The sequence below is a fragment of the Salmo salar genome, chromosome 12 (genome assembly GCF_965601325.2).
Source record: "Salmo salar chromosome 12, fSalSal1, whole genome shotgun sequence".
Lineage (NCBI taxonomy): Eukaryota > Metazoa > Chordata > Actinopteri > Salmoniformes > Salmonidae > Salmo > Salmo salar.
The window spans coordinates 18595829-18609164 of record NC_138302.1 but is presented as its reverse complement, the minus strand read 5'-3'; the positions used below and the strand labels follow the sequence as shown (position 1 = coordinate 18609164).

The 13336-nt window shown below is 41.1% G+C and overlaps 1 protein-coding gene across 1 annotated transcript; it reads left to right on the top strand.

Moving 5' to 3' along the window:
• The first annotated feature begins 3799 nt into the window (after positions 1-3799).
• LOC145850253 (B-cell receptor CD22) lies at positions 3800-10579 on the top strand. Its single transcript, XM_082958680.1, has 10 exons — positions 3800-4056; positions 5713-6045; positions 6157-6372; positions 6528-6791; positions 7032-7295; positions 7404-7667; positions 7834-7924; positions 8031-8085; positions 8169-8404; positions 9288-10579. The coding sequence occupies exons 3-10, from the start codon at positions 6291-6293 to the stop codon at positions 9391-9393; spliced, it is 1362 nt and encodes a 453-aa protein (XP_082814806.1). The 5' UTR covers positions 3800-4056; positions 5713-6045; positions 6157-6290; the 3' UTR covers positions 9394-10579.
• The last annotated feature ends 2757 nt before the right edge of the window (positions 10580-13336 follow it).

The following is a 13336-nucleotide window of genomic DNA, read 5'->3' as shown; positions in this document are numbered from 1 at the left end:
GGGCACTCTGTTCACAACGTTGACATCAGCAAAACGCTCTCCCTCAGAATGCCATACACCTGGTCTGTGCTTGTGAGGCCAGTTGAATGTATTGCCAAATTCTCTAAAACAACGTTGGATGCAGTTTAAGTTAGAGAAATGAACATTAAATTCTCTGGCAACAGCTCTGGTGGACATTTGTGCAGTCAGTATGCCAATTGCATACTCCCTCAAAACTTGGGATGTGGCATTGTGTTGTGTGAGAAAACTGCACATTTTATAATGGCCTTTTATTGTCCCCAGCACAAGGTGCAACTGTGTAATGATCATGCTGTTTAATCAGCTTCTTGATATGCCTCACCCGTCAGATGGATGACTTATCTTGGCAAAGGAGAAATGCTCACTAATGGGGATGTAAACAAATTTATGCACAACATTTGAGAAAAATAAGCTTATTCGTGCTTATGGAACATTTCTGGGATCTTTTATTTCAGCTCATGAGACATGGGACCAACACTTTACATGTTGCGTTTATATTTTTGTTCAGTTTCATCACACCGAATATATCCCCTATAGTGTATGCCAAAATGTACATGCCAATTGACCCACACAACACTTGAGTTAGGAAACAGCATGTGAACAGTCCCTCAGCACAACAATTTCTTCTTCTTGCATCTTTGTATCTGTGCCATTATAGTATCTGTGACAGCATGGTCAGCGCCACTGAGGCTATCTCCATTTTGAATTTTTCACGATTGGCTGGTTGAACATGACTCCAACTGGGTCACCAGGAGGGATCAGCCAATAAAGTTGAAAGTCACATCCAGTTGACTACATTAAAATGACACTGCCCATGCTAACACGGCCTTTTGGCCACTTGAGGCCTCTATCCTTCTCTATGGACAGCATTTTAAACAAGCTCTAATTTGAGTTGTCAGGTGCGGATCCCTGGAAAACGTCCAAGAGCCCTGATTGGTTGGCATGTGAGGGTGATTGACAGGCCTGAATGCCAATCAGACTGAAAGGGCTAGCCATTTTCACACATATGATAAGTGGTTTACAGAAAACTAAGATCTGAGGAGAGTACATGGGGAGCTATATCTCTGCAGATGATCTGTCTATGTGATCAAAATCCCTGATACAGGTCCACTCAAATTAATATGGGCGGAATAGGTGTTTTTGCACGGGGTCAAACTTTTCAAATTCCATATTGATACAGAAACCCTAAACAATGATTTAGATGCATTAAGAACACGTTTATTGACATAATCATGAAAAATGTGAAGAATTTAATTATCTGGTTATGATAAAAAATATGCCTCTGGGGTCAAAATGACCCCAGTCGGTAGTATGAGGGTTAAGAAACCATGTACATTCCAGTCAACACGTTGTACTGGATCTGTATAAAGACCACATTGAAAATGGGCTGCATTTTGCCTGTTGACTTTTTTTTGGCACAAATGAAGAAATGCAACTAGCTATGTGGTCACATTTTATATTTAGATACATAAAATACAGTACATCTTTTTTTCTGACATGCTGTTGATGCATGTGATTGTTTTAAATTCCTGACTAGGCTACTTTAAAAGCGTGTCAATCAACCACAGAACTCACACTTCTTGTTTCTATGCCCTGCTACGCCAGTAAGTTGACTCACTGTACAATACCTCTCCCCTTCACTCTGTAAGTACGCTACAGTATATTATATAGTTGAGTGTTTTATGTTATTATTATTATCATTGTTATTATTTTATGTTTTAGCCATAAATGACGTGGTACGACATACTAAATCCTTTAACTTTTTGTTTAGTTTTGAGCTGTGTTTAGGTTGTTACATCAGAGCCTGTATTCATGAAGTGTCTCAGAGTAGGAGTGCTGATCTAAGATCAGGTCCCCCTGGTCCATATAATAATGATCTAAAAAGTTAAACTGATCGTAGATCAGCTCTCCTAGTCTACTTAAAGACACTGTGTGAATATGGACCCTGGACTGTTTTTATGTTTTATGTTTTATATTTAATGTTTTATGTTTTATGCATATTTTTTATCATAACCAGATAATTAAATTCTTCACATTTTTCATGATTATGTCAGGTATCAGGTGGAGTTATTCACCAGCTATAGAGTGAGTTGTTGATTATGTTTCTAAGACTGCAGGGTGGGAGATGCAACAATGTCCTTGAGAACAGCAGGAAGTGTGTTGGTGGTCTTTCTCTGGTCTGTAGCAGGTATGGTCTCATTCATAACTTGATATGTTTGTCAATCTACAGACATTTATAACATTTTAACATTATATTTGCGTTTAATTATTCTGGTGTGTTCTGTTAGGCGTCTCCACTTCACTTAAATAGTTATCTTTCACACCTCACTGAGTGATGTTTATCTCTGGTTTCCATTCACACTCAAATCAGCAACTATGGCAACAAAGTGTGGACAAAGCCTATACTGTTAGTGTGATCCAATTGGCATTGGCTTAATGTAATACTCTTGTGTTCTGTGGATGTTCAGTTGTACTGGGGCAGAATGTCTGGAGTGTGACTTACACCACTCAGAGTATCTGTGTCTTGGAGGGGTCAACAGTGGAGCTGTCCTGCTCTATCAGATATCCCAGTGGTACAGTCACATCAACCGTCTGGTTCACTAAATGGGGGACTGGTGTAGAACCTGAAGATCTAGGTCAGGACCCAGAGTATGCAGGTCGTCTGGAGTATCATGGGGATAAGAAGAATGGTCACAACCTGAGAATCACAGACCTGAGAGAGAAAGACTCAGCTACGTACAAGTTCAGATTTATAACAGATCAGACTGGATGGAAATATACTGGTTATCCTGGAGTCACTCTGTCTGTCACAGGTACAGTAACATTCTATATACTGGTGATCCTGGAGTGACTTTGTCTGTCACAGGTAAAGTAAAAACCAGCTATTATGTTCAATTACAATTAGTTCTGGACAATTGTTGTGGTGTATTTATGATAGTCTGTATAACATAAGATTTCCTCCATCTTTGTATTAGAGTGATAAGTCAGTGATAAAGGGATTTACAGTGATATTGTTTTTTCTCCAGGTCTTCAGGTGAAGGTGACTGGTGGACATCAGGATAAGACACTGACCTGTATCACCACCTGTACTCTGACTGGTAACCCCACCTACATCTGGTACAAGAACGGACAACATCTAGATGAGAGCACCTCCCCCCAGTACAAAGACCTTGTCTCCAGTAACTATGACGACAGTTACTCCTGTGCTGTAAAAGGCCATGAGGATCTCCACTCTCCTGCAGTGTGTGAGTGTTTATTTAATACAGTATACTGTGTGTTGGTTTCACTTTGTCAGTTGAGAACTTTTAGCTTTTCTAGAAAGAACTGAGAATATAATCCAGTTGTCCTCTTGTTATGTCACTGTGTTTCAGGTGTTCAGGATCAGATCTGCTACAGAGTAACTTACACCAAGAGGAGAATCTGTGTCTTGAAGGGGTCAACAGTGGACATATCCTGTACTTATGTTGGTTATTATTCCACCACATCAACATTCTGGTTTAGAAGTGATAAGTCGACCCCTGAAGACCTAACCAGAGACCCAGGGTATACAGGTCGTGTGAAGTACACTGGAACATACGAGAGGTCCCTCCACCCTGAGAATCACAGACCTGAGAGAGGAGGACTCAGCTGAGTATCGCTTCACTTTTAAAACAGACAACTTTGAATGGGGTCATAGTTTCCCAGGAACAACTCTGTCTGTCACAGGTAATACTACACTGTATGATACAACTGTAAATCATATTGAATTACAGGAGAAAATAAATGAACCATCCTGTTAACACAGAGGTGTATGTGGTTTTATACATATTGTTTCAGGTCTGCAGGTGAAGGTGACTCCTGCTGCAGAGGGACAGAAGACACTGACCTGTATCACCACCTGTACTCTGACTGACAACCCCACCTACATCTGGTACAAGAACGGACAACATCTAGATGAGAGCACCTCCCCCCAGTACAAAGACCCAGTCTCCAGTAACTATGAGGACAGTTACTCCTGTGCTGTAAAAGGCCATGAGGATCTCCACTCTCCTGCAGTGTGTGAGTGTTTATTTAAGGGACAAATCAACATTTATTAGGGGACGGGACGGAATGGGGCTGGTCTCCAAAGTTGAAAATATTTTCACATGACCCTCCTATTGTACTGTAAAATAAATTGAACACCCTCCCCCTCATAGAATTCATGCAAAATAATGTTTACGGCCACAAATAAAAATAACTGTATTTATAAACGTGAATATCGACTTTGCCACTTCAGCATGCTTTTGTGGCATGGTCGATGCCACGCAGGGCTGCGGGCCAGAAGTTTGACGGTTCCCAACCACTGCAGACAAGCTCACCCTGCCTGCCTGTTTCATTACACTACGATCATATACAAAATATATGCAATGAATTTTCCACCAACAGGTTTCTGTGCCAATGCACCACACAACCAATAAGCAAAGCGTACAAACTTCGGGCACTTAAATATCATGGTTTGTGTTTTCAACACCACAATAAATAGACAATGTAAATCTGGACAAACAGAGAATACATCCCTCCCTACCTTGTAGTCTTACCCAGTATCGAAGGCTTGACAATCTCTGAATGTCATTCAACGTTTTGGTGTTTTGTAACAAATGTCTCTTTCCATTCATCAAATGGCTGCTGTACAGTTTGGATTGATTGACTGATTGATTTTATTTGTCAGTAAAATACATACATACACAACATTTTTTTAAGTGACCACAATTGCACAATAAAGTCAGGGACGTATTTCCATTGTGGTCCCTATGTTATACATAAATACATATACAATTATACTGAACAAAAACAAACGCAACATGCAACAATTTCAAATATTTTACTGAGTTAGGGTTCATACAAAGAAATCAGTCAATTGAAATAAATCAATTAGGCTCTAATCTATGGATTTCACATGACTGGGCAGGGTCGCAACCATGGGTGGGCTTGAGGGCATGGGCCCACCCACTGGGGAGCCTGGCCCAGCGAATCAGACTGAGTTTTTCACAACAAAAGGGCTTTATTACAGACAGAAATACTCCTCACCTTCATCAGCTGTCTGGGTGGCTGTTCTCAGATGATCCCGCAGGTCAAGAAGCCGGATGTGGAGATCCTGGGCTGAATGTAAAAAAAACACTCCATCCTCCCTAAAGCAATAAATAAATTGATCTGTCCCTAATACATCACTGTAAAACTGTATAAACTGTATATCAAATCAAATCAAATGTATTTATATAGCCCTTCGTACATCAGCTGATATCTCAAAGTGCTGTACAGAAACCCAGCCTAAAACCCCAAACAGCAAGCAATGCATGTGAAAGAAGCACGGTGGCTAGGAAAAACTCCCTAGGAAAAACTCCCTGGAAAGGCCAAAAACCTAGGAAGAAACCTAGAGAGGAACCAGACTATGAGGGGTGGCCAGTCCTCTTCTGGCTGTGCCGGGTGGATATTATAACAGAACATGGTCAAGATGTTAAAATGTTCATAAATGACCAGCATGGTCAAATAATAATAATCATAGTAGTTGTCGAGGGTGCAACAAGCACGTCCGGTGAACAGGTCAGGGTTCCATAGCCGCAGGCAGAACAGTTGAAACTGTGCTAGTTTCACTTTGTAGTAGGAGAACTTTTAGCATTTCTAGAAAGAACAGAGAATAAAATCCAGTTGTCCTCTTGTTATGTCACTGTATTTCAGGTGTTCAGGATCAGATCTGCAGCAGAGTAACTTACACCAAGAGGAGAATCTGTGTCTTGAAGGGGTCAACAGTGGACATATCCTGTACTTATGTTGGTTATTATTCCACCACATCAACATTCTGGTTTAGAAGTGATAAGTCGACCCCTGAAGACCTAACCAGAGACCCAGGGTATACAGGTCGTGTGAAGTACACTGGAACATACAGAGGTCCCTTCACCCTGAGAATCACAGATCTGAGAGAGGAGGACTCAGCTGAGTATCGCTTCACTTTTAAAACAGACTACGTTGAATGGGGTCATAGTTTCCCAGGAACAACTCTGTCTGTCACAGGTAATACTACACTGTATGATACAACTGTAAATCATATTGAATTACAGGAGAAAATAAATGAACCATCCTGTTAACACAGAGGTGTATGTGGTTTTATACATATTGTTTCAGGTCTGCAGGTGAAGGTGACTCCTGCTGCAGAGGGACAGAAGACACTGACCTGTATCACCACCTGTACTCTGACTGACAACCCCACCTACATCTGGTACAGGAATGGACAGAATGTACAAGATACCTCCTCTCACATGTACTCCATCAGCAGTGAGGATGCAGACAGCTACTACTGTGCTGTAAAAGGCCACGATGGTCTCAGCTCTCCTGCAGTGTGTGAGTACAGTACAATAGTACCGTATTCTACTCAGCAAGTATCATGCATTCAGGCAAAAGAGACATGTCTTACTTTATCAATCATTACAGAACAAAACTTTTCTTTTTACTCGCTGTTAATATCACTTTGACAAAATGTTTGTCTTTTACATCAGATAAACCAAAGACCTCAGTGTCAGTCAGTCCCTCTGGTGAAATAGTGGAGGGCAGTTCAGTGACTCTGACCTGCAGCAGTGATGCCAACCCACCTGTGGACAAATACACCTGGTACAAGAAGAATGGAGGTGACTATCAGAGTATGACAGGACCACAGCATGTCTTCAATCAAATCCAGTCATCTGACACTGGAGAGTACTACTGTGAGGCCCAGAATGAGATGGGGACAGACAGGTCTAGGACCATAAACATGGATGTGAAGTGTGAGTAAAGTACAGCTCAGTGTTTGAATGATAAGGTAGCAAAACAATTGGAATTAAATGCATTAGTCCTAAAGCATAACATCTCCATCTGTATTTATTAACGTTTTGTGTTAGTCAGAGTTTCAGATAGTTCTCTGACTTAACAGATCATTTATTTTTGACATGACATGACATTTGTAAATATACTACGGTCATAAATATACTACTGTCATATCCTTCTGACAAATTCTCCTTTACCAGACGGCCCAAAGAACACCTCAGTGTCAGTCAGTCCCTCTGGTGGAATAGTGGAGGACAGTTCAGTGACTCTGACCTGCAGCAGTGATGCCAACCCACCTGTGGACAAATACACCTGGTACAAGAAGAATGGAGCTTCACTGACAGGATCTGAAAAGACATACAATTTCACCACCATCAGCTCTGAGGACAGTGGAGAATACTACTGTGAGGCTGAGAATAAATATGGACGTCTCAACTCTTCTTCTGTGTCTGTGGACGTTCAGTGTTAGTACACCTAACCTCATCTTTTAATCAGAGGATCACATTTAAATTAATGTTTCAATTACAAGTAAAACACTATTTTAAACACTGTTGTTACATATTGTCCACCAGATGGTCCAAAGAACACCTCAGTGTCAGTCAGTCCCTCTGGTGAAATAATGGAGGGCAGTTCAGTGACTCTGACCTGCAGCAGTGATGCCAACCCACCTGTGGACAAATACACCTGGTACTTTCAAAATAAGACTTTTCTAAATGGATTTGGACAGATGTACAACATAAGTAAGTTCAAGTCTAAGGACAATGGACATTACCACTGTGAGGCCTGGAATGGAAGAGGATCTAGGAACTCTACAGCTCTGATGATCATTTTACCAGGTGAACTTTAATCTTCAATATTTCAATACAAAATGACATTTTATGCTCATATTAATAATTATACATTGGCTTATCAGACTTTGTTTAATAATTATATATACATTGATATTAGATCAGTTAACAAATATTGTACTATTGTACTCATATCATTCATATTTTATTATAGGGAAACAAACATCAGTTCTGAATGCAGCTGTAGGAATCATAGTGGTTGTTCTGGTTCTCATCCTCTGTATCTCTGGACTCATGTGGTTCAGGTGAGTGATTCTTTTAAAGATTATTTCACTATAACTCTTTTTTTATTAACTTACTTTGTTCATTGATTCATTAAATAATAAATGTATTAATTAATGTGCAAACCAGGAAGAAGTCCTCCATATCCAGCTCTGACACAAGAGACACATCAGAGAATGTACAGGTGAGTCTGTTACAATCAGATTATTTGTATTGCTTTGTGGAACATTTCTACTCATTATGTTGTCTGTCCTCTCTTTCCATCAGGGAGACTCTAGTCCCGTGTATGAAAACGTCTCAAGCGTGGCCATGGCCCCTACTGCAGCACAGACAGCAGCCACCGTCAACCAGGATGACGTTCATTATGCCAGCGTCCACTTCTCTCGCTTCAAAAACCAGGAAGTGCCACTGTACTCCACTGTCCAGCTGCCTCAACCCCAGAAACAGGAAGAGGATGTCCAGTACGATGCTGTGAAATTCAACCTCCCATGTGCTGCCAACCAGTGAGCATATTCTGCCATTACAACATAGAGTCAATTCTAGAGCATTGTGGATACACCGCAATATAGGAGAAGTTGGCTTTTTTACAACCAAATTTCTATTTTTTTTATGTAAATGCCATGTTATAGAAGGGTCCAGACACCTTTTATTGCGATTTACCCAACCAGCAATTCACTTCCTCATCCTCGTTGTGCAGTAGAGGCTCTGAAAAAACATGAACAAATGCTCCAAAAACTCCCAAATACTGTCTTTTAGAAACAGAAATATCTCAGTATAGTGATGCAGCTCTTTAGATGTAACAGTTGTACACATGAAATTGTGTCATTCCAAACGTTATCCACAACGTTATATTCCATTTTGTGTGACTCGTGCTGTTTCCCCGTCCAACTGTTCTATTCTCTGTGTATCATGCTGCTAGAACGGACGAGAGGCATCGTTCAAGTCTCAACAACATGGAACAAAACGTTGGGGATAAAGTTCTGAATGACACAATTTCATGTCTACAACATCTAGAGACATGCATCACTCACTATAGACTATGTATAGCTTTTTTGTTTCTTAAAGCATGTTTTGGGGTGTTTTTGGAGCCCACTTACTGAACAACGAGGATGAGGAAGTGAATCGTTGGTTGGGAATAGTTTCTCAAAAAAAAGAGTGAATTCGCACCAAAATAATCTGGACCCTCCTGTAACATTCCAGTTACATATGTTTTTAGATTTGGTTGTAAACAAGCTATATTCTTGATTACAGCTCATTCATATGCTGCTGCTTATTGGACGAGAAGACCATGATGGGTCTTGGTCAAAGTAATGCACTATAAAAGAGAATATGAAGGTTTTTTGGAGGGATGCAGATTCAGTTAAATTTCTGTTTCTCTTTCTTCAGACCCACAGCAGCACAAGCAGCTGAGGAGGACTCTTCTGAGATCTATAGTAGAGTCAACAAACCCAGAGGACCTGAACACAACAAACCCAGAACCAAGAGGACCTGAACACAACAAACCCAGAACCCAGAAGACCTGAACACAACAAACCCAGAACCAAGAAGACCTGAACACAACAAACCCAGAACCAAGAAGACCTGAACACAACAAACCCAGAACCAAGAAGACCTGAACACAACAAACCCAGAACCAAGAAGACCTGAACACAACAAACCCAGAACCAAGAAGACCTGAACACAACAAACCCAGAACCAAGAAGACCTGAACACAACAAACCCAGAACCAAGAAGACCTGAACACAACAAACCCAGAACCAAGAAGACCTGAACACAACAAACCCAGAAACAAGAGGACCTGAACACAACAAACCCAGAACCAAGAAGACCTGAACACAACAAGTTTGACAGAAACCTTGTATATCTGGAACCTGTCTAGTCCAACTAAGTGTTATAATAATATATCATGATATGCCATTTAGAAATGCTTTCATCCAAAGTGAGTTATTATGTGTGGATCCATCTTTCATGCCGGTGGCCCCATTGGGAATTGAACCCAAACACCATGTTCTACCAACTGAGTCACAGGACTATTGTATTCACACTTAGTTGCAGTGCTGATCTAGGGTCAGTTTTGCCTTTTAAACTATGATGAATAAGATGGGAAACCTTGTAAATAATTTGTATGTTAAATATTTTTCCATAAATGTTTAAGTAACATGGAACAGAATCTGAACACAACTTTGCTTTGTATTTCTGTAATAGCCTCGATGTACAGTTCTATTTTATATGAAGGCTGAGAACATTATAAATATGTTTTAATTTCTTCTTGATGTTTGCTCACAGGAACAATACTTCTATTCTACAGTTGTCACGACTTCCACCGAGGGTGACTCCTCTCCCTGTTCGGGCGGTGCTCGGCGTCGCCGGCCTACTAGCTGCCACCGATCCCCTTTTCCTTTTCATTTAGTGCTGTCTAGTTTTACACACCTGTGTCTTGTTTTCTCTGATTTAGGTGGGTATAATTTTCCCCGCTGCAGGTTAGGCTGCGTGCGGGATTGTTTGCCTTAGGGAACATGTAAGGGGTGCGTGCCTGCACCACGGGCGTTGTTTGTTTCATTTACGGTATGTGTTTACCGGGGATATATTTGCTCGTGGCTAGCGGAGTTGAGATTTCTCCCCTGTGTGTGTCGCTGTGCTTGTGGAACCACCAAAATAAACAATGGATTCTCCTTGAACCCTTCTGCTCTCCTGCTCCTGATTCCACACACCCCCCTCCATCGAGAGGCCTTGTTACAATAGTACCATTCTGTTGCATTCTACAGTACTTTACTATTATACTACATTCTACAGTACTATTCTGTTACATTCTACTGTCCTGTACAGTACTATTCTGTTACATTCTACAGTACTGTACTATTCATTTACATTATACAGTAATATTCAGATACATTCTACAGTACTATTCTATTACGGTACATTCTACAGTACTATATTGCAGTATTCTGTACTATTCTATTACGTTATACAGTCCTATTCTATTACAGTCCTGTACTTTTACAGTACTATTCTATTACAGTACTGTAAGATGATACACATAATATGTTACCTTGATATTTTCATATACATTTATTATTGGTTTTATGACAAAGTTATGGTAATATTTTACCTCATTGTTCTGATGCAACGTTTCTTATCACTTTGTAGTGTCTGTGACTGTCATATGATGACATGCTATTTTAACAAATCCATTACCTAACGTTTAATTGATTATGTGATTGAATTAAATCATGCAACAATTAACTCACTAATAACCTGGGGCTTATTTAAAGGATTTCCCTCTTCCAAATTAACTCTTACAGATCTAAAAATATCTTACATTTCAGTCATCAATTATTCTTGACCTCATTTAGTCACATCTGAACGTCGTAAAATTATTGGTTATTTGCACGAACTCTGGTTTCCATAATGAATCAGCAATATACAAATTGGCTCATTTATTTACTAACTAAATAATCACACAGAATGACATAAACAAACAGTAGATATTGGTTACTGACAATGATAGAAAAGTCCCTAGTGCACTATATGACCTCTTGGTAGACAAAAGAAAGGGGCGGGAAAGACAAAATGGATTCACTACACAGTCTATAATAACATTCATTGAAATGCTGATCCTTTGCACATGAACGGCCGCTCTTTCGAGAATAATTGCAATGTATATATATATATATATTTACGCCCCTATGTCGTTGTCATCTTCTCTGTTGGAATCCTTGATCTTCCTGTGGGTTCCTCAGTCTAATTTTGTCCAACTAGTAGTTAGAGAATAAAGGACATTATTGTACAGTGAGAATGTGATGTCATATAGAATGAGTGTTATGGTCTCCAATATGGCGTGGCTCTTGAGCCCCTAACTGTTGTCCGACCTTCCCAGGTAGGGGTGTCTCTTTTGGGGAGCAGAGATGGGCTAGAGGTGGATGAGAGAGTGGAGACCCATGGAGGTGTACCTATTGCCCACCTAACTGTTGTCTGATCTTCCCAGGTAGGGGTCTCTCTTTTTTTGGAGGGGGGGGGGGGGGGGGGGGGTGGCGGATGGGAGAGTGGAGATCCATGGAGGGGCACGTTTTACCCCCCTGACAGCCCTAATGAGTCTGTGTTTAGGGATAGAGGAGAGCTAGGGGTGGAGGCTGTGGGCTAAATATGGGCATCCTGTCCAGAAATTCCTCAATGGTGACCACACCATCTTTGTTCTTGTCCATTTTCTAACAGAGAAACAGTTGAATATGCAACCCTTTCTCCTCCCCGAGGGTGTCTCAGTAGGAGTGGGATATGCAAAAAAACACATTTCCATTTCACACCACACACACTGTACAGGTTACACACTTACCTCTGAAACAGGACAAATATAAGCACAACCTATTTCACCTTTTGGTCCTGGTTGTTCATAAGGTCTGAGTGCACCAATAAGGAGAAGATTATGTCCACAGGATCCTTTTAAAACACTTTGTGGAAAACACAGGATGTAGACGTATCTAACCCTGGATCCAATTAGAAACCACAGGATGTAGACGTATCTAACCCTGGGGCCTGGATCCAATTAGAAACCACAGGATGTAGACGTATCTAACCCTGGGGCCTGGATCCAATTAGAAACCACAGGATGTAGACGTATCTAACCCTGGGGCCTGGATCCAATTAGAAACCACAGGATGTAGACGTATCTAACCCTGGGGCCTGGATCCAATTAGAAACCACAGGATGTAGACGTATCTAACCCTGGGACCTGGATCCAATTAGAAACCACAGGATGTAGACGTATCTAACCCTGGGGCCTGGATCCAATTACAAACCACAGGATGTAGACGTATCTAACCCTGGGGCCTGGATCCAATTAGAAACCACAGGATGTAGACGTATCTAACCCTGGGGCCTGGATCCAATTACAAACCACAGGATGTAGACGTATCTAACCCTGGGGCCTGGATCCAATTAGAAACCACAGGATGTAGACGTATCTAACCCTGGGGCCTGGATCCAATTAGAAACCACAGGATGTAGACGCATCTAACCCTGGATCCAATTAGAAACCACAGGATGTAGACGTATCTAACCCTGGGGCCTGGATCCATTTAGAAACCACAGGATGTAGACGTATCTAACCCTGGGGCCTGGATCCAATTAGAAACCACAGGATGTAGACGTATCTAACCCTGGGGCCTGGATCCAATTAGAAACCACAGGATGTAGACGTATCTAACCCTGGGGCCTGGATCCAATTAGAAACCACAGGATGTAGACGTATCTAACCCTGGGGCCTGGATCCAATTAGAAACCACAGGATGTAGACGTATCTAACCCTGGGGCCTGGATCCAATTACAAACCACAGGATGTGGACGTATCTAACCCTGGGGCCTGGATCCAATTAGAAACCGTGCTAAAGCATTTAAAAGGTCATTTCCATTTGAGCCGACATCTGCTGTGTTTACCTTGA

What these genes read in the sequence shown, in the direction of transcription:
- LOC145850253 (XM_082958680.1), top strand. Translation starts at nt 6,291, where the DNA reads ATGTACTCCATCAGCAGTGAGGATGCAGACAGCTACTACTGTGCTGTA. An exon ending in TCTCAGCTCTCCTGCAGTGT is followed by an intron (nt 6,373 to 6,527) that starts GTGAGTACAGTA and finishes CTTTTACATCAG; the next exon opens with ATAAACCAAAGACCTCAGTG. An exon ending in TGTGTCTGTGGACGTTCAGT is followed by an intron (nt 7,296 to 7,403) that starts GTTAGTACACCT and finishes ATTGTCCACCAG; the next exon opens with ATGGTCCAAAGAACACCTCA.